At 55.2% G+C, this 24,165-nt stretch overlaps 2 protein-coding genes across 6 annotated transcripts; one reads left to right on the forward strand and one right to left on the reverse strand.

The window, feature by feature from the left end:
- The first annotated feature begins 2,189 nt into the window (after positions 1–2,189).
- POLR2C (RNA polymerase II subunit C) lies at positions 2,190–10,133 on the forward strand. The gene is made up of 9 exons (XM_032614734.1): positions 2,190–2,326; positions 2,497–2,546; positions 4,688–4,756; positions 4,899–4,951; positions 7,389–7,517; positions 7,961–8,012; positions 8,140–8,308; positions 8,452–8,526; positions 9,121–10,133. Exons 1-9 carry the CDS (start codon positions 2,241–2,243, stop codon positions 9,263–9,265), a joined length of 828 nt encoding a protein of 275 aa, XP_032470625.1. The 5' UTR covers positions 2,190–2,240; the 3' UTR covers positions 9,266–10,133.
- On the reverse strand, positions 10,089–23,407 carry DOK4 (docking protein 4). 5 transcript variants are annotated; one of them, XM_032614725.1, is made up of 10 exons: positions 23,292–23,407; positions 18,178–18,286; positions 17,424–17,654; positions 13,750–13,857; positions 13,477–13,591; positions 13,094–13,213; positions 12,811–13,000; positions 11,978–12,116; positions 11,693–11,816; positions 10,089–11,576 (listed from the first exon to the last, which is right to left on the reverse strand). In XM_032614725.1, the coding sequence occupies exons 3-10, from the start codon at positions 17,487–17,489 to the stop codon at positions 11,458–11,460; spliced, it is 981 nt and encodes a 326-aa protein (XP_032470616.1). In that variant the 5' UTR covers positions 17,490–17,654; positions 18,178–18,286; positions 23,292–23,407; the 3' UTR covers positions 10,089–11,457. The 5 variants fall into 5 exon arrangements, with proteins under 5 accessions (XP_032470616.1, XP_032470615.1, XP_032470614.1 ...); XM_032614724.1 differs by lacking the exons at positions 18,178–18,286; positions 23,292–23,407 and having other exon boundaries at positions 17,424–17,751; XM_032614723.1 differs by lacking the exons at positions 18,178–18,286; positions 23,292–23,407 and having other exon boundaries at positions 12,811–13,024; positions 17,424–17,730.
- Positions 23,408–24,165: the final 758 nt, after the last annotated feature.

A 24,165-nucleotide genomic window follows, 5' to 3' on the forward strand; every position in this document is an offset into this window, starting at 1 on the left:
CCTGTTGTGTAGGTAGTTTCCATATAGACCCTGGCAGGTATCCAAGACGCCAGAGTGAGACAACAGTGTTGTGGAAAAGGCTTGAAACTAGCAGCCAGGAGACCTGAGTTCTGGTCCTGGTGCTGCCTAATGCTACTGAGCAGTTAGGACAGCTCTGCATCTGTGGGCCCAGGCTTCCCATCAGTAAAATGTGGATGGCAGCGGCCTTTTCCCCCTCACCATTAGCTCCTTTGACTCCTGTCTGTCACTAACTATTTGAGTGACACAGTCTTCAGCTTTACTAGTTCTCTCAGCCTCTACACTGTCTGGGCTTCCTTTTTCAGTCTGGTTAACTCTGTTTTATTAGTCTTCCCAGGCTGCTGTGATGAAATATGGCACAGTTCTAGAAGCTGGAAGCCCAATATCAAGGTGCCAGCCAACTTGGTTCTTAGAACTTTCTTCCTGACTTGCAGATGACCGCCTTCTCCCTATATTCTCACATGACAGAGAGAGAACAAGCTCTGATGTCTCTCCCTGTTCTTATAAGGGCACTAATCTCATCATGAGAGTCCTACCCTCATGACCTCACAAAGAGCCCCATTTCCAAACATCCTCACATTAGGGGTTAGAGCTTCAACATTTTGGTACATACAGCATCCCACAGCATCTGTCTTCTGCTTTGCTGTCTCCTACCCAAGTAGACTGAATGATGGGGGGAGTAACAAGTTAGTAGGAATTTCCAGTCTCTTCTTGTGTACCTTCCTCTGGGCCCTTTCTGCACCTGTCTAATTCTTTTACCTCGACATCCTGTCAAGTTCCTTGCAGTAGCTATTCCAAATTTCATTCCATTCTCTCCTTTATAGGATCTGTTTTATACTCAGAAGACTACTTTAATTCTTAATTTACTGAGATGACACAGGCTGTGTAGTAAGGGCCCACTCAATGCTCTTCCCCTCTGTCTCAGGAGGAGGTGTCACTCCTTGCTATGGCAGACTCCTCCTCATCTCCTCTGATTACTCTTCTTCTGCCCCCTAAATGTTGTCCCCTGCCAAGTTCTATTTTAGGGCTTCTCTGTATAAGCTGCTGCCACCTGGGAATTCCCTGGCGGTCCAGTGGTTAGGACTCTGTGCTTCCACTGCAGGGGGCATGGGTTGGATCCCTGGTTGGGGAACTAAGATCCCACAAGCCACACGGCTCGGCCAAAAAAAAAAAGCTGCTGCCACCTTTTTGAAGCCCACTCTAACCTCTCTCTAGGCTGTTTAGGGGACTTTGGTAATTCTTTATTGAATGTTCAACCTATGAGATGCACACTGCCAGGCACTGGAGATGCAGAGATGAAGAACTCATACCTACTCACTGCAGCTACACAGAACTGTAGATGATATCAATACATTAAAGAGCATTGTATCTTCTTGCAGTTTCAGAAGTGCATGATCCAGACTTGGGGTGTGGAAGGGAAAGGGTATAAGCCTATTGTTCAAGTATACTTTGCTAAAGCGTACGTTCATCCCTCGGTATCTATGGGATACCTGCTCCCCACCAAAACCTGTGAATGCCCAAGTCCCTTATGTGAAATGGTGTAGTATTTGCATGTGACCTACACATGTCCTCCCATATAATTTAAATTATTTCTATATTACTTATAATACCTGATACAATGTTTAATGCTATGTAAATAGTTGTAAATACAATGTAAATGCTATATAAATAGCTGCTGGGCATACAGCAAATTTGCTTTTTTGGAACTTTATGGAATTTTTTTTTTTTTGATCTTCAGTTGGTTGAATACACGGATTCAAAACCCTTGGATACGGAAGACCGACTGTACTTTTATTCTTCCATAAATGTACAGACTTCATTCTTTTAAAAAACGTTACTGTATTCCTATGTTTGTATATTTAATCAGGTCTCTGTCAATGGGCAAGTAGTTTTATCTTCTGCTACAGACTGCTGCAGTGAACGTCCCTGTAGATGTATCTTTGCTTACAACTGCAAGTACTTCTGCAGTATGAATTCCTAGAAGTGTTATGGTTGAGTCAAGCGCGTGTGCATGTTTTGCCAAATCGCCCTCCAAATGGTTGAACCTGGTGCCCTTTAGAGAAGGGGGCGGGGTGGAAAAAACTTTGGGCCTCCGAGCAGCAGGTGGCGCTCTGAGCGCCTCTCCGCCGAAGCGGTAAGGCCGCGCCGACCGACTTCCGGTGGCGGCGTCGGCGCAGGCGCAGTACAGCCGACGCTGGAGGCCGAGAGAGCGGTGGGGCGCGATGCCGTATGCCAACCAGCCTACCGTGCGGATCACGGAGCTCACCGACGAGAATGTCAAGTTCATCATCGAGAATACGGACCTGGCGTAAGGCTGCTGAGGGAAGAGGCTGGCGGCTCTGGAGAGCCGCGGGCCCCAGCCTAGGTGGGGCGGGGGTCATCTTTCCAGACCAGGGCTTTCGCTTTGGGAACCGTGGGTCGCGGGGCCGGCCTGTCGAGGCTGCGGTGCCCACACGCTGCTTGGTTTTCATTCCTCAGGGTGGCAAATTCTATCCGGAGGGTCTTCATCGCTGAGGTGCCCATAATAGGTAAGCGACCCCCACCTTGTTGCCAGGGCCACCTGGTCTCCCCCCCAACCCTCCCCATACCTTGGCGTTACTGCCTCCAGCCTTGGTTTGGGCCGGGGATGGGGGCGCTGAGATGCTGCAGACTTGATTGGTCCCTGTGCCCTTGGCCCTGGGCCACTCTGGTCACCTCCCTCCCTGGCTCCCACGGGCTATTTAGTTCCACTCTTCCACGTGCGTTGGTGGAGAGCACGGGTTCAGGAGTCTGTGGACTTGGGTTTGAATACTGTTTTCACTTACTGTCTCTGTGAAATTTGGGCAAGTTATTAAACTGTGTGCTGCAGTTTCCTCTCTAATGTTCAGACACTAATGGTAGTTATCAGGGTGATGTCAAGTATTAAGGAGGTAATCTCTGTGCATTGTGTTCATTGAGTGTCTACTACCGGTAGATGTGAATCAGTTCCGTCAACTGTATTTAGGGAGCATATAAGCACCAGGCAGTGGTGCTAGGCACTGGGAACGCAGAGCTGTAAAGTACAGGGTTCTTGCCCTCCAAAGGCTCACAGTGAAGTTTCAGGGGAAAGATGAATTCACAGACAACCCAAATGCAAGACAGACATTTGGATCAATTAAGGAGAAGCATAGCTACAGGGCCCTTGGTGCCTAGAAGAGGGAGAATCTGTTTCTGCTTTGGTTCCAGCCATTCCGCACTAGGCGTTCTACACGTTTACAGATACACTACAAATATTTTCTGAGTGTCAGCTCAGAGAGTTTGGGTTATAGTTGCTGCATCAAGCGTGCAAACTCCTAAGGAAATAAGCAGGCCAAATGCTTGGTAAAGAAGAGAACGTTTTAGTTTTTCCACCATTACCACCCCCAGAGACTTTTTCAACTCAAGAGCTTGGAGGGCTGGTCCTCCTTCTCTGCCTGATCACTCCATGTCCCGGGGCCTTAGTTCCATCACGAGTAAAATGAGGGACTTGTGCTTTAGGATGCAGCCCTGACATTCTAAGTGCTACTTTTCCCACAAATAATATTGAGCACCTGCTGCATTCCAGGCCCCAGCTAGGAATACAGAAGTTAAGACATCTGAAGACCCTGCCCCAAGGGATTTTTGAAGCATGAGGTAGAGACAAGACACGCAAATATAACACAAGGCAAAATATGACAGGTGTCTTAAGAGAAGTCTGGACAGAGTTCTGGGAGGGAGGAGCTTACAGGGACAGAGTGTTCCTCTCTGTATCATGGAGGGCAGGCAAGGCTTGGTTTATAGGAGGCTCAGGATTTTTAGCTGCACAGGAGAGGTTAAGGGCATGCTGGTGGGAGGAAAGACACAGAGACAGAAAAGCATGGCTCATGGTCCTTATTTGGCTTGGGTTGAGGAAGCAATAGGAAGCATAGGACAAAGCAGGTTGGGGCTAGGTCATGTCTGGTCCTCTTCTGACCTCCGTACCTAGTGTCCATGCCCCTCATTGGGCAGTTGGGCTGCAGTGCCATTTGATTAATGAATTTAATTGTTTATGTGCAGATGTTTATTTGTGAATGAGTGAGTGAATGTGTGTTTAAGTCAGGTGTGTGTGACAGGTACAGTTCTTACCGTCCTACTAGCTCATTGCTGGTAGGGATTGGGTTGTATACTTAGTATGCCTCGCTCATTAAAGGATTCTGTAAGCATTAGTTGGTTGAGTGATAATAAAGTACTAACTTGAGTAATCTGGTCACTATATCATAAAATGAGATGTGGACCATAAGTCTGTGTTACTTCTGTGAGGTTTGTCTGACTTTCAAGTGCTCTTGGATTTGGTGTTGGCATGAATAGCAGATTTAAGTGCTTCCCATAGAAATAATCAGCTCAAAGAAACACGTTCCCACTCCCGTGGTATTCTCTAATAAGTCAGTGTTTTTTCGGTGGTACAGGGAACTCTCTGCATCAGATCCACCTGAGCAGGGGAGCAGGGTGTGGTGTGTGTGGTTCTTGTTAAAATGCAGCTTCCTGGTCCCCACTCCAGAGCTGTGGAATCAGAGTCTCTGGCAGCCTGGCCAGGCCTCTGCAATTTCATAAGCATTAGATGATTTTTAAATCTGGAGAACCGTTGCTCTTAAGTCTTTAGATGAATATGGTGGCTAAACTGCATGTCTCCTTTTCTGCTTCCTTCATTCTTTAGCAATTGACTGGGTTCAGATTGATGCCAATTCCTCAGTCCTTCACGATGAGTTCATTGCTCACAGGCTTGGTGAGTGCTGGGTTTGGAGAGTTAAAGGGAGGGGGCTGTGCCGGTGTCAGAGGAGGAAGCCCCCTCACTCCCAGGGGGACTTCTGGGTTCTTCTTTCGGCTTGGCCCCTTGGCCTTCTTTAATGTGCTTTTCTGTCTTCCAGGATTAATTCCCCTCACGAGTGACGACATTGTGGACAAGCTGCAGTACTCCCGGGTATGCTGTGTGCTTGGGTGGAAGGTCGGGAGTGGGGGGAGGCAGGGAACCTTAGTTCTTACAGGGATTTTTCCCGACATCTTGCTTTCAGCTTTTAGAAAGACAATGTGGAGATGTCTAGAGCCCAAAGCAGGCATTGATTGGTCTTTGGTTCTGATGGGACCTCAGATTGATTAGTCTCAAGGGGCATTGGGGAGTCTCATCAGCCAGCCACATAAGAGGGGGCATACTCCTGGATGCCCATCTGTACGGAACGGGTGGGGCTGTTCCTCTTCAGACTCTGCTTTCCAGAGCATCTCTTCTCAGGGACAGGGGCCTAGGAGGCTAAAGGAAGTCGACAGAGGTTAGGGGGTGAGGAGAAGGAGCAGAGGGAGTGAGAGCTGTCCCACCGAGCAGCAGCTGAGTGGCTGGGGTACTGGTGTCTGCAGGTCTGTGGCTCACCCCGTAAGTTCTGCTAGTTCAACACGGCTCCCTGCCTCTAGGGCCGGGTTTGCACTTCCATGACACGTTAACAGACTTAGAACTAGGGAGAGTGTAGGACAGGATTAGGTTACCTGCATCCTTTCAGCAGAGCTGCATTAGGTAACAGCTTGAGACTATTCCTTCTTGATGGCTGTAGGTGATCCTGAATCAGCCCATTTTCTAATATTCCCGAGGGCATGTCATTTTTATGGTGGCTAATTTGATATATTTTGTAAATTTATATGTGTCTTTTAAAAGAACTGTTCAAGCACACAGCAAAGTGTGGAGCTAATATAACAAATAGGCATGCTCCCACCAAACCGGTTGTCACATTTTAACATTTCACCATTTTGCTTCACATCTCCAGAGTCTGTTTTTAAGAAATAAAACATCACATATATTGGTGAAGATAGTTGTACAACCAATTGAAGATCAGTCAGTATCTTATATAAAGATATAGATCCCCCATGACCTAACAGTTCCTTCCATTAAATTTGTTTCTAGTATTGCATTTACTGAACAAAGATGGTATGCATTTTTTTGGTTGTTTTTTCTGAAAATCTTCAGAAAAGTGAAAAGTAGAATAAATACTCATTGTCTTTTCACCTGTAATTTCCAGTTGTTGATATTTTGCTATATTTGCTTTGTGTTTCATATAGATGTGATTTTTGCTGAACCATCTGAAAGAACGTTGCAGAAATCATGACATTTCTCCCCCGAGCTACATCAGCATGCATGTCCTAAAAATAAGGATATTTTCCTACATAGCCACACTTATCATGCCTAGGAAAATTAGCCGTGATTTGTACTATCTATCTACAGTCTAAATTCAGATTTTCCTAGTTATCCTCAAAATGTCCTTAACTGTTTTGTTTGGCTGCACCATGCGGCTTGCGGGATCTCAGTTCCCTGACCAGGGATTGAACCCACGCCCTTGGCAGTGAAAGTGAGGAGTCCTAAGCACTGGACCGCCAGGGAATTCTCCTTAATTGTTTTTTGTTTGTGGGTCTGTCATTCATGCATTGCATTCAGTTGTTACACCTCTTTAGTCTCTTGATCTCTTGAACAGACTCCTCTCTTTTCATTATTTTTTTTTTTGAGGTTAAGTACCTTTTCATATTTTTGTCTTCCATTACATTTGCTTCTTTAATTTCATATTTGTGAGTGATTCAGTCTCAAGGGTCTAGGTTGCCTTCCTGTCTCACCTGTGTATGATTGCAGACTATCCAGGTATGGCCCCTAGATCTTCCTCATCGTCTTAAAAACATCGAAAATAGGTTGGATTTTCCTCACTGGCGTGAGGGGGAGAACAGTTTGCTTGATTACATTCTAGTTAACTCTCGTCTTGCCTGAAGTTAAACGGTAGCAGCTAATCTCTAATACGGGAGTGTTTCAAGAATCAGTTTAAAGAATGGCAAACGTGAGAATTATTGAAGCCAAGTGATGCTTACATTGTGGCAGTCTCTTACACTCTTCTCTGCTTTTGTGAAAAAATTTCCGTATGAAATTTTTAAAGAAAAGGTCAGTAGTCTGGAATTTAAAATGTACTTTTTTCTATTGTTCCCTGGATTGTTTTATTTTAAATGGTAATTGCATTCCCAGGCTAGTCCACTTAGCTCAGGGGACGCTCAACTATGCAGTGTGAAAGCCTCTTCCTCCTTACCGCCTTGGTTCTCTGAGGAAGAGCGCTCCGAGGCCAGGGTGAGATGTTAGTGTGTCTCCCAGCGGTGGCCTGGCAGCGAGGGGTGGGAAGGACACGTGGACGCCAGCGTATAGGCGGTCTCTGAGCTGGGACGCCCCTGCCCTTGAGCAGCCTGAGTGGTGTGCAGATGGACACAGCCCACGAGAGCCGGGAGGCTGTGATCCACCCTCTCCCAGATGAAGAACCTTAAGGAACAGGGTATTAGAAGCGGGGAGCCAAGCCAGGATTCGCCGTCTCTCCGCAGACTCACTCCTGCCTCTCTTCCTGCCTCAGGACTGTACGTGTGAAGAATTCTGTCCCGAGTGCTCGGTGGAGTTCACCCTCGACGTGCGGTGCAACGAAGACCAGACGCGTCACGTCACGTCTCGAGACCTCATCTCCAACAGCCCCCGGGTCATTCCGGTCAGGAACGCCCTCCCTACCCAGGACCTTTGCTCTCCTGGCTCCAAGTGGGCCAGATTGGGGTGGATTCTTATAAGACACCGACTTTCCCTGTGTTACCTTCTGCCTTAACCTAAGCTTGATGCCTAGAAGTGCTAATAATTCTGGACTCTTGCCAGTGTGGGCAGAAGCATTGGCGCTGTGGGCCCTGTCCACTAAGGACCCTTTTAAAGGCCATGGTACTGTTTTGACTGGGGAGGTTGTCACAAAGCCATGAGGTAGGGCTTAGAGGCCAGTAACCAGCACAGGCTGGGTCCTAATAGGCACTTCTACCACCTCCTCCTCAGGTATCCTTTCCTCGGCTCGGCAGGTTGCGGTCTGGAGGTGCCGGAAGGTGGGTGCCAGAAGGGGTGCGTGGGGAGATGCGCAGCAGCTAATAAGTGCCTCTGTCTGGGCCCCTATAGGTGACATCCCGGAGCCGAGATAATGACCCCAACGACTACGTGGAGCAGGATGGTAAGGGCCCGAGGGGCGGACACCAGACCCAGGCTCTTGCGCTGCCCAGCCCTTCAGTGGCGCTGCAGGTCGGACCGCGGAGAGCCGTGCCTCTCCTGGCCCTCAACTGACTCACATCTCCCCACAGACATTCTCATCGTCAAGCTGAGAAAGGGCCAGGAGCTGAGGCTTCGAGCCTACGCCAAAAAGGGCTTTGGCAAAGAACACGCCAAGTGGAACCCGACTGCAGGCGTGGCTTTTGAATACGATCCCGACAATGCCCTGAGGCACACGGTGTACCCCAAGCCGGAGGAGTGGTATGTTCCTGCTGGGAGTGAAGGCAGGCAGGGTGGGCGGGTGTGGAAATGGCTTCTGGTGACCGAGATGGGGCAGCCTCACTATGAGACACAGGTGCCCTCAAAGCGGCAGTAGCAACCTGTGCTGATCTGTTTGACCTCAGGCCGAAGAGTGAGTACTCAGAGCTGGACGAGGATGAGCCGCAGGCGCCCTACGACCCCAACGGCAAGCCGGAGAGGTAAGAGCCCGGTCTGGCACTTGAAGGTAACGTGTGTAAGGGCGCACAGTTCTGATGCAGCCTCTGAGTTAGGGAGGCCCTTTCCCGCCCATCCCAGTTCCCCTCAGCTGAGGAGGGGCTGGTAACTGCTGAACCACCGTATGTGCACATCCAGGCAGATTATCATCCCCCTTTGGTCGCTGGGGGGAAGGGGGGCCCTCCAGTTATCCAGACGGTTCCTAGTCTGACTTTTCAGCTCCCAAAGAAAGATCAACCTAGGATCAAACCTAGGGCCCCAAAGTGACCAGAGCCTTCTAGTGACGAACATGAAAATGCTGGAGCAGGTGACGTGCTTACTTACCGTTCTCTTTCCCCCAGTGTAGAATACATCCATACACAGGTGTTTTCAGATATTGTTCTGAGGTAGCCGTGGCCTCCTCGAGGTCCTGCAAAGTGCCCTGGGACCACTGTTTGTAAGAGGTTGGGTGGAGGTCAACCCTGGGGCAAGGTCGAGTTCATGGGGAGAAAGGAGTCAGGACCCAGGAGGGAGGCAGGCCTGTGGCCATAGCTCATGAGAGCCTCATGGAGGGCTCTCACCAGACTCTTGCCTCTCAGGTTTTACTACAACGTGGAGTCCTGTGGCTCTCTGCGCCCTGAAACCATTGTCCTGTCAGCCCTGTCTGGATTAAAGAAGAAGCTGAGTGATTTACAGACCCAGTTAAGCCACGAGATCCAGAGTGACGTCCTGACCATAAACTAGCTGCAGCTCACCTGTTTCAGCAGAACAGCAGTTGAATTTTAGGTCTCTCCTGAGACTCCAGATCTTGGCTCCTGGGGACTGGACAGCTGTTGCTCAAGCTTCCTGGCAAGCCTTCAGTACCAATTAGAAAGGTAGCAGCGGGGAAGGGTAGGTCCATCCCAGCCTTGCGCAGTCACAGATTACCAGGGCCAGCACTGCTGTTGGAGGCAGGACGGTCCCTTCCCAGACATTTAGCGTCCCCGGCCCTGCCTGATGGGCAGTAGTGCTGCCCGGAACATCCCTTCTGCCCTGTATCTCAGTGTGCCTCAGGGGGCCACGGCATTCCCCTGTTGAGAACCACTGAGGTGAACTCTCAACTTCTGGGTATTTCAGTTCTTTACTTCAAATCCTTTCTGTTCACAAGTTGGACTGTTCACTGTTGCACCTTAGGCTTCTGTGTTAGCGCTGAATCTAGGACCCTACTCAGGCTCCTGCCAGCCCTTCCAGTCCCTGCCCCAGCCAGTCTATTGGTTCTTCACTCAAATTCCCAAGTGTCCCTAATTTGAGAATCCTGTGAGAGTAGTGTTAGGCCCAGGCTATCCCCCTCTTCCTGCCAGTAAGCCTTGTATTTTGTTCTCTACCCATGAGTTTTGAACGTCACCAACAATGGCCAGGCTATTTAATTTGTGGGGGAGGGCAAGGGCCTTCATGGAGGTCTGGCCTTGACCACTTAGCCCTATAGGTAGGAACATACCCAAAGCAGTTCATTAGGCAGGCAGGCAGGAGGAGCCTGGAGAAAACCAGAGATCTAGTACAAAAAGGAAGGGTTATTTATTAACAGTAGTTGTCTTTTAAAGTTTTTATTTTTGGCAATAAAGAGCAAAACGTACGTAATCGCCTTCATGCGTCATCGTGCCACTAACCAAGCCAGCCAGCTCTGCCTCCCCTCCGTGGCCTTTGGGCTTCCTTCTTCAGGCCAGCTTATTCCTCTAGGGGTCGTTCCCTGGGTCAGGGTCAGAGCTGAGCTGGCTGCGGCCACCTCCCGCTCCAGTGCTCTTTCGGAGGGGCCTCTTCCTTTATCATCCTCCTGCCACAACTTGAATAATGGTTATTTACAAGAAGGTCTGTTCCCTCAAATCAGAACCCTAAAATATTAAAAACAACCTAACACACACGCAACCAAAGGTTTGATGTGAGTAAAAAGATAGCCCTTCTGCACGGTCGTCAGTAAATACCAGCACTAGAAAATCAGTTGCTTTAATTGCATTTCAGCAGGGAGCCTCAGCACCATGTGGAGGAGGAAATGGGGAGGTCTCTGACCGGCTTCTGAGTACTTTGGCTGCGGAGGGAGGCCAGACAGGCCAGAGGGGCTCCCTCTGTGGGAGCACTGCTCACGCCGGTCACTGAGAGCGGGCAGCAGGGCGCTTCCCCACTCCCCCTCACCGCAGTCCTCCTGTGCGGCCGGCCTGGCCCAAGGGCAGGAAAGAGCCTGGGACTGGCTGTCCTCCCCGGGCGAGGTAACCAGCACCCCCCACCCCCAGGGCGTCTCCTCAGCCTGCTAAGCACGAAGGAGTCTGGGCAGAAACCATTTTCAAGCCAGATTTTCCACCTGAGGTGTCAACCAGACGTCACCTCTGCTGAAAACTCCAAGTGCAAGGCTACCAAGTGGCACAGTGTAAGTTCGGATCCTTCCTGTGCCACTCTAGGCCCAGAGGGACTGAGGAGCCACCTGCTGTCTCCGCCCCTGGGCTGCTTGGGAAAAGCCAGCAGCCAGCGCAGTAGCCTGGAGTGTGGAGTGTCTCCCTCCTCTGGCCCTGGCAGCTCAGGTCCTGGCAGCAGGAGGGCTGGTACCATGGGGGACAGGGAAACCGCTGCCCTCACATTCAAAGCAGCCTTGACTGTGGCCTGGTCATGGGATTAAAAACTGTGTATGTGGTGGCAGGGAGGGTCCGAGGGGGAATCTTATTAATACAGAATACATAATAAGCCATATATATTAAAATCATCAACAGTATATAGTCCCATGGTAGCTCCAGCCCCTCACACATGCTCAGGTGGCATGGCCAGCCCTTTGCCTTGGTCCAGTCTCACCCTCGGGGGCAAAGAAGGGACCGCTTGCTCCCTTTCCCCAGGCTCTTGGCCCACAGCCCCTCCATGCCATCCACGACGCGCTGCAGGCAGCCCCAGTGGTCATCTGTGTGCCAGCTCTGCTGTCACTGGGAAGGGGCCTTGGCCTCACTGCTGCTCCCCTGGCTGGGCTTTGGCTTTAGCAGGATGAATCTGTTGAGGAGGTCCGTTTCTGAGCTGGCCTGGGCCGTCCCATACCCCTCACCTGTGGACACAGAGGCAGGCTGAGGCCTTGGGCCCGGGACAGAAGGCCCATGCCCAACATGCCTTGTCCTCCACAGAGCCTCCTGGCCGGTGCGGTGGGGCCCAGCAGTGACTCACCGACATAGCTGGAGGCCTCAGCAATGTTCTGGGAACCTGTGATGTGGTGCCAGTAGGCACTGCGGGGCAGCATGGTAGTGGGCGTGCAGGGGTATGAGTAATGTTCCGTGCCCTTGTTCAGCAGCTGTGGGGCAGAGAAGGGTCAGTGGCTAAGCCCAGAGCAGCCAGCCCAAGACCCTGCCTGCCTCTCCCGGACACACCAGCTGGAGACGGCTGCCACTCTCCCGGCCCCCGGCCCGCCCGCCAGCCTCCCCCTACCCTGGACCGAGACACGCACTGCCTCACCCTCACGTTCTTCTCCATTTCCAGCAGGACCCTCTTGTGCTGCTCGGCGATGGCCAGGGTGGCACTGTGGACCCGCTGGTAAATCTGTTCCCCCTCCTGCGTCTGGAAGGTGTAGAGCCCTTCCCCAGCGTCACACATCCTGGGGACACAAGTAGCACCGAGAGCCACGTGGTGGGTATGCCCCGTGTGTGCACGTACACAGGCTCTCGTCTGGGAACAGGCAGGGCTGCTGTCATCTGAGGGTCTGACCCCCCAGCTCAAACATGCTGAACGTTTTCTGTGTGCCAGGTGGGGGTCTAAATGCTTTACAAGGATTAATCCATTCCATTTTCCCCACCACCCCACTCTGGTCTGTGTGCTACTACAGTTTCCTCGTCATTATAATTTTTCTCAAGCCATTTTACAGATGAGGAAACTGAGGCATTCAGAAGGTAACGACGAAAGTTACACAGTGGATTATACAGAATTTGAGTCTAGGCAAGCTGCTCCAGGGTTCAAGCTATACCCAGTCCTTACCATGACCCAATCTATGAGGTTAGGTACTTTTATTATCCCCTATTTGACAGAGGAGGAAACTGAGACTCGGGTCCACAATCACAGAGCTAGTCAATGCCAGTGCCAGCATCTGATCAGAGCCTGAGCAGTCTGACTTGGTAAACAGCTTCACTTGACCTACCTGCTGTGAGTCTCAATTTCTTCATCTGTAAAATGGGTTCCCCTTCAGCATGCTATGCTGATAAATAACTTAAGCTTCCAGCACAGTGCCCGACACAAGTGAATGGCAGCTGCCATCATGACCACGGTTGGACGGCGGGGAGGCGAGTGGGTCCTACCGGCCAGCCTCGAAGGTAAAGCGTGTGGCATCCCGGCCATAGCGGCGCAGTGAGCAGAGGGGCCACGAGACGAGCTTCACGCGGGGGTTGTGTATGTCCCAGAGGTAGATGTTCTCGTGGGTGATCTGCAGCTTGCACTCGCCATACACATCCAGGTTGGGGCAGGGCAGCAGGAAGACGTTGAAGCGATCTGGATGGGAGTGGACAAGTGGGCCTGGAGCTTTGTGAGGGGCCTGGGGGGGTCTCCCTCTCACCCCCACCCCGTGCCAGCGCCAGGCCTCACCTGTCTGCTCGCACTGCACTCCTGGGGCCAGGAGGTCCGGCTCTCCCAGACTGATGTCGTTGAGCCTCGACCCCAGGCACTCCACAGAGAGAGTCTTGTACCACTCCTCTGCCTCCAGCTCTGGAGAAGGTAGTCCCTCTTCGTGCTGCCAGCTCAGGGGCCCGCAGCAACCCACCCCATCTGCTTCAGCCGGAGTTATCCCACCCCGCCAGGCAGAGAGGGCAAGGCCAGTGGGTTCTGCGTGCCTGCCCCACCTCATCCTGGGGCTGCTCCCTCAAAGGTGCCCTCCACCCACACATCATACCCAGGCAGGGCAAGCCTTTGCTCTGCCTCCTACCAACTGGACCTTGACCAGCCCACAGCCTGCAGCCGCATCCCCTCACCTGAGTCGCAGGTGAAGGTACGTGCCGAGTCGTCGGTGAATATGATGGCCACTGCCTGTCTCTTGGTCTCCTTGGGGAGCCGTGTGACACACTTGACGTTGCTGATCTCTGTCACCTGGAACAGCATCCACAAGGTACTCGGCCAGGTTGAAGCACCTCCCTCTGCATCCCCCACGGCTCTGCCACCCCCAGGAGGGTCCTCTTGGCCCTCAGGACTCTAAACAAATCCTCACTGCTTACAGGTTGGGAGAGCTAGGGCCCGGGCCCCCTAACCTTGGGGCAGCCTCGGAGGCACACTGACTTCTCATCTGGATACTTCTCCAGCCGCTGGGGCCCCTTGCTGGAGGATTTCCGGAACACCAGCCAGCACCTCCGGTAGATCTGTGGGACAAGATGGCAGGAGGATCAGACCCTGGGCCACTCCCAAAGCAGCCGGTGACCCTGGAGTTACCCCTGCCTACCACAGCGGGCAGTGCCGCACAGCCTTCCAGGGAGCTCAGGCCCAAGAGATCTGGGGACAGCTGACACCAGCATGACACCCTGCCCTGGGGAAGAGGACCCTCCCCGAATTGAAAAGTCAGTCATTGCTTGGCTGGCTCTGAAAGGCTGTTCCATAAAGGGTGCTCCTGAGTTACTGTTTACTATGAGCTCAGCTCTGGGTTTAACGTAAGTAGCCAACATTTGTGGAGTGCTTCCTATTTGTACTTTTTGTTATTAGCACTCTTCACATTTAATCTCAGGGTCACTCTTGAGGTCACTTCTATTATCATCTCCACTTTATTAGACAGGGAATGAGGCACCCCAAAATTGAGTAACAGCTATTGAATGGTAGAGCTGGTATTTAAAACAGGCTGCCTAGAACTAGGGCTGTCCTGGGAGCCCGCTGCGCTAAGGTTCTGCCCAGGGCCCCAGGAGCACCCGCCACGACAGAGGCAGTGCCGCAGGGACAGGGATTAGGCCCTTGCCCGGTCCCAGCCTGCATAGCACCGTGGCCCTTGTTCTTAGAGCCGGGGGAGGGCTCTTGATGTGGGTAACACCCCCTCTTGTCTCTAGGACCTTTCACTAACCCTCTCTTTTCATTCTCTGACCAACCCTGGAGTGTAAGGAATCAGGGTTAGTTCCCTGTTCCAGCTGGGAAACCAGAGGCTCTCAGAGGTCAAGGGGCAGAGCCAAGAAACTGGGGTTACCCCAGAGCACGGTGCCTTCCCGGGCAAGGTTCCCTCCTTGTCCCAACCACTGCCCGTACCTAAATCCACCCCAATTCTCTGTAGCTTCACGGACTCCATCCAAGAGGCAAGAGCCAGGGAGCAGGAAGCCAACCACTCTCCGGGGCTAAGGGGCAAGCTGGCTTGTCAGACAACCCCCCACAAAGGGGTGGCCCTAGCCACCTGCCTGGGCTGCTGACTCTTCCTCCCATGGCCCCCTCCCTCCCACCTTAGGCTCTCTTCCAGCCCAAAGTCTGGCTGGGATGTACCTCCTCTTTCAGCAAGCACTCCAGAAGCCTGGCAGAGCCATTCCCCGGGAATCTCCAGTGCTCCTCTCACTGGCAAACAGTGGGGAGACTGAGGGGCCCAGAGCAGAGGAGGCGAAGGGGCCTCTGGGCCACAGGCTCAAGCCCCCTCCCCTTCTCTGCCCTGCTGTGTGGGTACCAGGTCCTCGGCAGGCAGGATCCCGGGGTGCAGTGGGCTCAGGCAGTCCCCATCCCAAGAAGCTACACACAACCAGGCTATTTCTGGCCCCTGAGACTAGGAGACATGTCTGTCGCTGCCCCCATGACCCTGGCTCAGCCCCTGGTCTATCCACCTAAACCCCAGCAGGCCTCAGCTCTCAGCTGGGGAGCTCCTTTAGGGCAGAGACTATATTTTATTCTCAGAATCCTCACATCCCAGTCGCTTCGTTAACAGACCTCTGCTGAACAAGTGAATGATAATATGAAGGGACCGTGAATGAATGGATGGATTGATGGATGAATGCACGAATGCTGCCGACCCAGATATGCCCTGCCAGGATGGGCTCCGTGCCGTCTGCAGAGGCAGGGGCAGAAGTCCTGGGGGCCTGAGCACTCCGGTTGCCTGGTTACAGGACACACACACACACACACACACGCACACGCAGCACGCACACGCAGCACGCACACACAGAGCCCCAGGGAGCCACTGCGCTCAAGAGCCCTCCTTCCCCACTTCTCATAGGTCTTTGATCAGCGCTTCGGAAACACTCTGCCAGAGCTCTGCCTTGGGAGGAAAGCCCTGGCAGGTAGGACGATCTGCTCCTGATCTCTTCCAGCCCTTACCGCCTCGCCTCTGTGGGCTGAGGCAAGAATGGCTGCCCCGGGACAAGAGCAGCTGGGTGGCCGCAGCCCCTCACAGCAGGTCTGCAGGGGGAAGCCGGGTTCCCTGAGTGCGGGCGATTCCAGACTGGGCCTGGCCACGCCCCAGCCCCTAAACCCTCCTCCTGACTGTGCCCACCATGGGTTCCCAGGCCTGCCCCTGGAACAGGCCTGGTTCTGAGCCCAAGCGGCCACCCCAAGTGGCTTGCCTTCCTGGGAAGCTCTGCTCTGGACAGGGTCGCAGCCCAGCTGGCCCCTGGGGACCTGACAGGTCTGGGCCCTCAGGAACGAGTCACCACACTAGAACCTGGGCCCCCACCCCCTTGCCTCCCCACCTCAGCCTTAGTTCTTCTCCTTGTTCTGTGCACAAAGTGGGCTCCATCCTTCTCTCAGGGCAAGAACAAGGTGGCCGATGGCCACCACGGCCCAGGTTGGGATACAGTCCAAATCCAGTTAAGACCCCAAACATGCCCACCAGCTAAGCAGCCGCCTCCTGCCGGGACAGAAGAGCCTCCCGCAGGGGCCCTGGGGGTTGAGGGCACAGGAGGGGAAGGAGGTGCAGGAACCGCCCTGCTCCAAGGCCAGTCCTGCTCTGTCTGGTTCGCAGGCAGGGAAGCTGAGTATCAGAGCCCTGCTCCTCCCCCACCCTACTCAGCTGAGCCAGGAAGCCTTGAGCGGTAGGATCCCCCCACCCCATCAAGGCCATGGGGGAGGGGGGAACAGAAGGGCAGGGGACCCAGGTAAAACACAAGACTTGGGCCCACCTCAGTCGTCAGGGTTCCTTTCTACCAGGGAGACCCCTCACTGGAGGAGGGAGGAGGGTCCGGGAATAAAGACCGCTCTCGGGACAATCTCACCAAGATTATTAAATTGGTCCCCGGGGCCCCTGCTCATGCCTTTTGGGCGGTTTCCAGCAGTACGGGATGGGAGAGGGTGCACACCCAGCAGAGGTGTGTCTGAGGCCTCATCTCCACAGGCCCTCCAAGCCCCCAGCCACCTCCAACACCTGGGAGGAAAGCAGCCTGTCCCAGTGCCACGGGCCACCCAGCCCAGCCAGGTTCTCTCTCATAAACCACATAAACACCGGCTTCTGCACCCCTCCCACCACTGCTCTCCCCCCAGCAACCAACCACTCTCCTTCTCAAATGCTTTTTTTAACTGGAAAAGCAACCACCAAAGATAAATAAATAAACGCCTGTACACAGAAAGCAATGGGAAGCAGGGGAGATGAAGTACTTAAAAGCAAAGAGGCCAGGAGAGGGGAGGAAGGAAACGAGGAGGTGATGGCAAGGGGAAGTGAGAAGCCCGTCTCAGCTCGGACACAGCCTGGCATTTCCAGCCGCTGCCCCGGCGACAACTTCAACAATAGCAGGGGAGCCGCCTGCCCATCGGCTGCCACCGCTGGCCCAGCCGCTGGGATGCCAGCCAGCCAGCCCGGCTGGGGCGGGAGCTGCAGCAGGCAGAGCCGGGCCCAGGCACATGCTGGGCAGCCCGCTGGCCAGAAGCCTCGAGACCAGCAATGCACGATGCCAGGCCACAGGCGGGCAGCCGCACACCCCGGACACGCCACCAGGCGCCAGACCAAGTTCCTTGGCAGGGCCCCCTGGAGGTGGCTCACCCCGAGCTTCCTGCTCTTCATCTTCACGTAGCCCTGCTTGACGATGTCGTTGAAATTGGTCGCCATGGTTTCTCCACCGTCTTTGAGGCTCTGGCCGGCCCAGGCGAGGGGAGGGATGCCCAGGTGGCCTCGGTTTCCCGGCTCCTCTGATCACCTGTTCGAGATACTCCGTCGGGGCTGCCTCAGCATTGTTCTAGCAGCTCTTTCGCCCGGAGCCTGCTGGAAGTAAAACTGACAGGGAGATTACACAGTGACATCTTTCTCTTCCCCTGGCTGTCTCGCTCTTTCTTCCTTCCTCTTCCCACACTCCTCCCTCCCTTCCTCCCTCAGCCCGCCCTTCTTCCTTCCCTTCCCTCCCCACCCCAGGACGACAGAACCATTCAGGAAAACCGAGGTGGAGGCAGCTACGAGGAAAATGGTCCAGCCCAGTCCCCTCCCTCACGGCTGGGGCTGGCGGTTAACCCCTTCCTGGGAGGACTGGCTCCGGCTCCGGCTCCTGCTGTGGAGGTGCGGGCAGAGGAAAGGAGGTGGCCCCGAGCTGCTGTCGGGCCCTATCTCCTGCTACAACTTAGGGGTAGACTTAGAGCAAGCCCCCCTCCTGTGCACAGGAGGCTCCACACGGGAAAGCCTTCCCAGAGGTGGGGCTCTTGGGAGATGGCACAGATTCTGGGACCCATGCTCCCCGAGGTTAGACAACTTGCCTTGTCAGTCTCATCAGACCCCCCCAATCCCTCTGCCCCACCCCGTTCTATACCTGGTTCTCCTCAGCTCCAGGCAAGAGGCTGAGAATCGTCACCTCAAGCCCACTCAGGCCCTGCTCTCTGCCCCTGGAACTCTTCAGCAGCTCGTCTGGGTGCTGCTTCCTGGGTGGGAGGACAGAGTCCAGTGGGGCGGGCTCTCAGATAAGCCTGAGGAATGTGCTGGGCAGGCTGGAGGTGGCCACTGTGGAAGCAGTCACCTCGCCCTGGCGCTGGGAAGGTCAGGCTGGTCTGTTAGGGCACTGGGTCTGGCCAGGACTTGCGGTGCCCCCCATCCTGAGCACAGGCAGGAGTTAATTACATGGAGAACTAGCAGTCACCTGGGCTTGGGGCCGAGGACAAAGCTGGACCACACCGAGGGGCACCAAGGGGCAGCCAATACGCATCAGGAAAAGGGGTGCCGTCAGGCGCTCTCAGAATCAGGCAGATTACCAGATAACGAAGACTCAGACTTAGGGGGGAGGTGTCTCAGTGATGACCCAGTCCAACATCCATTCTACATCATTTTACAGTTGGGGAAAAGAAAGCTGCCCAGAGGGGATAAGCAGCACAGCCAAGGTCACACAGCAAGCCCATGGTTCAGCCAGAGACAAATAAGTTCCAGAGTGGGTGATGGAGGCAGGCCTGCGGGTGGAATGCCCTGCCACATGGCTCTGGCGGCCTGCCATCACCTAAGCCTTCTCTGCCATCCAGGCTCAGAGGCAGGGCTGTGCCAGCAACATGGCCCCCCGTGTCTCCAGGATTGCTGGGTGGGAACGGAGCAGTATTTCTGGGGTCAGCTGGGCATCTGTGCTGCCAGGACAGGGCCCTGGGGCAAGCATCCTGCTGGAGCTGCCAGCAGCTTGGCATTAATTAATCTTCTGGAGGCCTGTCGAGTCCCTAACAAGGAATAGATGTGACTACCCCAGTGAGCACACGAAAACAGGCAGAGGGACAGACGGTAGTGCTCCCTATGCCCCTTGTACCCCAAGAGCCTCTTCAGCACCCCTCAGTGGCCTCCCTGCCCATCCACTTGCTCTCTCCCAGCTCCCTGGGGGCCAAGACCCTTCCACACCCAAGTGGTCTGCTTTCCTCCTATAAGGTCTAGCATGGGGTACCCTCCCTAGTACTGACCCCCAACATCCTTGCCATACCTGGGTGCTGGCACTCAAAGAAGAGTAAGTTTTCCCAGCTCTGCCTCCACCACCTGGGGCTGCCTTGTCCCCACAGCGAGGACCAGCTCCGTAAAAGCCCCCTCCAAGATGCCAGCTGGCTGGCTACTGGCTGAGGGTCCACAGCGTGGAAGGCCCCTTTCAGAACACACCTACAGCAAGGCCCCTGGGTTCATCCAAGGCAGCCATAGATGTGGCCCAGCCAGGAACATGAATCGAACTGGCAGGTGGTCCTGCTTAAGCCACTTAACTCCTCAGCGCCTCAATTTCCCCATCAGTTTAAAAAAAAAATGAGGATAAATCCACCTATTTTAAATAAGGAAATGAATCTATGAGGCACCTGCCTGCCCACGTTGGACCCAGAGCTTCTGCCTTGAAAACCTCAAGGGCTGTTTTTAATGAGAGAGCTGCTGCCCAGCCGAGGGCTGTGAAAGCACCCTAACTCAGCCTTCCACCTGCCCAGTGCAGGCCTGCTCCTTCCTGGCTCCACCAGTTACCTTCTCAGCAGCACCCCTTGAGTGACTGCCATCACCAAGCTCTCAGGAGCACCTGTGCCATGTCTGTCCACAGTCCCACACCCCATGCCCTAGAAATAAATCCACAGAGACAAACCACTGGGAAGAGCAACCTTCCAGGGGAAGCCTGGGTGTCAAAGGGCCTGGCAGCCCACACTGGCCTGGAGTCACAGGTGGTGCTGACCTTACTCAGTCCCTAATGAATATGCAAGAGCAAGACCCACGCTGGGGCCCAAAGTGGTAGAGCAAAGGGGAGTTGAGGAGGAGGGAGAGAGGGGGAAGGGCCAATAGGTAGACTCACAAATTTGATGGACAATGGGGACAAGGTGAGAGGGGACACCCAGAGCCAACCCATGCCCCAAAGGGACTGCAGTGTGTTAAGCAACAGCAATGGCCCGGGGCTGAGCCTGTGCGGACCCAAAGAGGCATCAAGGGATGGAGAGCAGCTGAGCTCAGCAGGCCAGGAACTGGGAAGGCAGCCCCCGCCCTGCTGCACCTGGGGCCACTTTCCCCATCACTCCTGAACAACCACCAGCTCTGCTTCTCAGGAGCCTAGAGCAGGGGAAAAGGCCCCGCTAACTGGAGAGGGCCTGTGGTCTCAGGTGTGCAAGGTTAGCTCTGAGCACCCAGAGGGGCTACGCAGGACGCCCAGCAGCCCCCTCAGCACTGCGGTAGGGAGCAGGGACCCCTGTTCCTCCTCCCAACCTGGCATCGAAGCAGCTGCTCAACCAGAGATCGTCCCCGCCCTGGACCAGGCCACCGCTGGCTCCTCCAGAAAGAGGAGGAGCCCCCCTCTCCCAGGAAGGTCAGGTGTCCTGTGCGGAGGGGGCATGAGACTCCCTGGTGCCCAGCAGAGGGGTGGGGAGCGGCCCCCTGCTCACCTGCCCCATGTGGCAGCCGTCTAAGCACCCCTCCCTGCACCTCGATTCTGCCTGGAGGCTTTGGCTCCAGAACAAACGCTACCCACTGCTGTTGGCAACCGATGACTGAGCAGGAGCGGCTGCCTGCCTGGCTGCGTCTCCCCACCCCATGACAGATCAGATCTTATCAGGGCTTCAGGGATAGCCCTACCTGGACACTTGGACACCGTCTCACTGACGGCTCGCTGTCTCCACCCCCCGCAAAGATCCCATTGGCGGGATTCTCTCTGGCGGGAGGGTCATTTCCCATCACCTGCCTGGTCCTCTCTACCCCTGTGTGATTATTATGGGGCCAGGAGGAGGTCATCCCCTCCCCAGACGGCCCCACCCCTGACCTCCACCTATGCAAATCCCCACAAGCAACCACCACCTGAAACACTAGAGGTCCCAAGATGGGTGGCAAAGACAGATCAAAAACCAGCGGGGTGGGGGTGGGGGTGGGGGTTCACTGGTGGCGCAGTGGTTAAGAATCCACCTGCCAATGCTGGGGACACGGGTTCGAGCCCTGGTCCAGGAAGTTCACACATGCTGTGGAGCAAATAAGCCCATGAGCCACAATTACTGAGCCTGCGCTCTAGAGCCCACGAGCCACAACTACTGAAGCCCACGCGCCTAGAGCCCGTGCTCCACAACAAGAGAAGCCACCGCAATGAGAAGCACACGCACCGCAACGAAGAGTAGCCCCCGCTCACCGCAACTAGAGAAAGCCGCACACGGCAACGAAGACCCAATGCACCCAAAAATAAATAAAGAATTAATTATTTTAAAAAAAACGAACTGGGCAGAGAAGACTGGCGGGAGGAGAGGACATCTGAACAGCCCTCCAGTTAGGAAAGTGGTGCTGTGTCTCCACACCACTGCCACTCCGCTCTCTCCAGGTTGCCTGCCCACCCGTCCAGCCTCATCTCCCCCGGGTTGGCCTTCTTTCTGTTCTTCAACATGCCTAACTCTTACCCACGCAGGATCACTGCACTTGCTGTTCCCTGCCTAAAACTCTATTCCCTCAGATGGTCCAAGGTTCATTCTACTGCATCATTCAGGTCAAAGACCGTCACTTCACAGAGGTCTTCACAGACCATGCTGGCCAAAGGAGCTCCCCAATTAGCCTCTATCGCAACACCCAGTTTCACTGTCCCCCTATATCACTATAGGGTTTGCCTCTTCATCTGCTGATTTGCTACTCGGCCACTCCCTGTCTCCTACACCGCCCTAGAATGTCAGCTTCCTGATGGCTAGGCCGTGTCTGTCTAGTTAATGGCTCCATCCCAGCACCTAGAATGGTGCCTAGTGTGGCGTAGGTGCTCGGTATTCGGGGACTGAAACCATAATTATTTCCAGGACTTGCTCTCCTCATCCTTTCTCCCACCACCATCAATATCCACCTGGTCAGACCCAGCTCAACTTCCAGAGATGTGTGAGCGGCAGTGGGCTCCCATCTCCCTGGGCCCCAGACCCGCAGTTTCGTTCAAAGCTGATCCGGGGAGGAGACAGCACTGCTGACACTGTGTCCAGGCCCGGCCAGGTGGCCCCACCTTGGCCTCGGTTGTTGGATGAGGTCATGCCCAGCTCTGCTGCCCTGCCTGAGAGGGAAGAGCTAGAAGTAGCCAGTGCCCAGGCTCAGAGGGGCAGGCAATTGGGCGGGAGGGGGCACAGCTCCTGAGACCCATCCCAGGTGGGGGACAGGAATGGCCTGCACGGGAGCCACATCCCCTAAAAGGGGCAAGAAAGGAATCTGCACTAAATAAATAAGCCCGGCCTCGAACTGCTGCTGTGAATCCTGCCAGGCTTGTCACTGCCCTTGACTCTCAGCCCCCTACACCTGAAACGCTCCATCCAAGTCTCCTGGCAACTGCCACGCACCCACGGCTGGGGACAGGGAGACTGCACAGAGGCCCTGCTCTGCCCACATCACCCAGGTGCCCAGGCTCCACTCGTGCCCCTCTGCAGTGACAGAAAGCATTTAACTGGAAGCAGGGCTTTGGGTGTCCTGGGAGAGAAAGTGGACAGGACCCCAGGACCAGGGAAGAAGAATCAAAGAAAGGAGGCAGCTGGCTCCTCCTTTAAGTTGTAGGGTAGGAACCATTTGCAGATAAGGTGGGCAGTAGGGGGACAGATGGAGAAAGTGTTGGAATTTGGGGGTGGGGTTTGAGAGAGCAAGAGGCCATGGGAGCAGGAAGGGTGGGAGGAGGATGGGGGCTGTGATGCGCTGGGTTATGCCCCTTCGGGATGGCAGGCCCAGGGCCGGGGAGTACAGGGACCTGGGCTCCTCCGATGAGTGAGTGTGGGGTAGGCGTGAGGTCAGGCCCCGACCTGGGCTCCCCTGGAGAGGAGAGCTGGGGATAGGTGGAGCTCAGGGGTTAGTTTTCAGGGGCCGGGGCTGGCTTTTGGAGGTGGACCCCTGTGGCCCCCCACAGGGTAGGAAGGTCCCACGGGCTTGGAGAGTTCTCAGGCTGGAGTAGCCGAGGGTCTCGAGAGTTCCGGCGGGGCCTAAGGTCCCCTCCCCGCCTCGCGCCCCCCTAGTTACCTGGGCGCCGCGGCCCCTGCTGGGGGCGCTGGCTCGGCGGGCGGCGGGCCAGACTCATGCCCGCGTCACGGCGGGGCCGGCGGGGGCGGCGGGGCGGCGGGGCGGCGGCGGCGGCGGCGGCCCGGCGCCCGGCGCCGGGTGGGGACTGCGAGGGAGATGCAGCCGCCCAGCTCGGTTCGGGCTGGGACTCGGCGGCGCTGCCCAGCAGCCCGGCTACAGCCACTCCGCCCCGCCCCGCCCCGCCCCGCCCCTACGGCGCGGCACTCCCACCCCGGGCGGCCCGCCCCCGCCGTATTTCTCCGAGCCGAGGGACAATCACTTCCGTCCCGGCTTCCTTTCCCTCCCCGTCCCCCAACCAACCCCCGTCCCCACCCCCAGCTCGCCTCCGCGGCCCCTTCAGGTAGCCCTCGGTACCCCGGCTCAGCCTCACCGCCCCTGCCTGGGCCCCAGATTCCAATCTCACTTCGCCTCTCAGCCCCTGAAAGCTGAACACGACATCAGCTCCCAGCCTCCAGATCTCAACCACCACCCCGACAACTTCTACAGGAATCATACACTCATCCACTGCCCCCCTATCCCCTACAGGACTTCCGGGGCCGTCCACAGCCTAGCCAGGACCCGCAGTGACCTCCTTATCGCCCCACCCACCCCCGCACAATCCTGAAGCTTCGTGCGCGCCTCTCTCCTAGCCTGTCAGCTCCCCTAGCAGTCTGCCAGCCTCTCCTTCCTCCCCGGCCTCCTCACCGCCCTCAAAACACCCAGTACTCCCATCCTACCTGCCCCCCCTCCCCGCCCCCGAGACTTTGCCCTCAAGTGCCAGCCCCGTTGCCCTCCATCACCTCCCAGCACACACACTCTCCTCACTGCCCCTCAG

Source organism: Phocoena sinus, chromosome 19 (assembly GCF_008692025.1).
Source record: "Phocoena sinus isolate mPhoSin1 chromosome 19, mPhoSin1.pri, whole genome shotgun sequence".
Lineage (NCBI taxonomy): Eukaryota > Metazoa > Chordata > Mammalia > Artiodactyla > Phocoenidae > Phocoena > Phocoena sinus.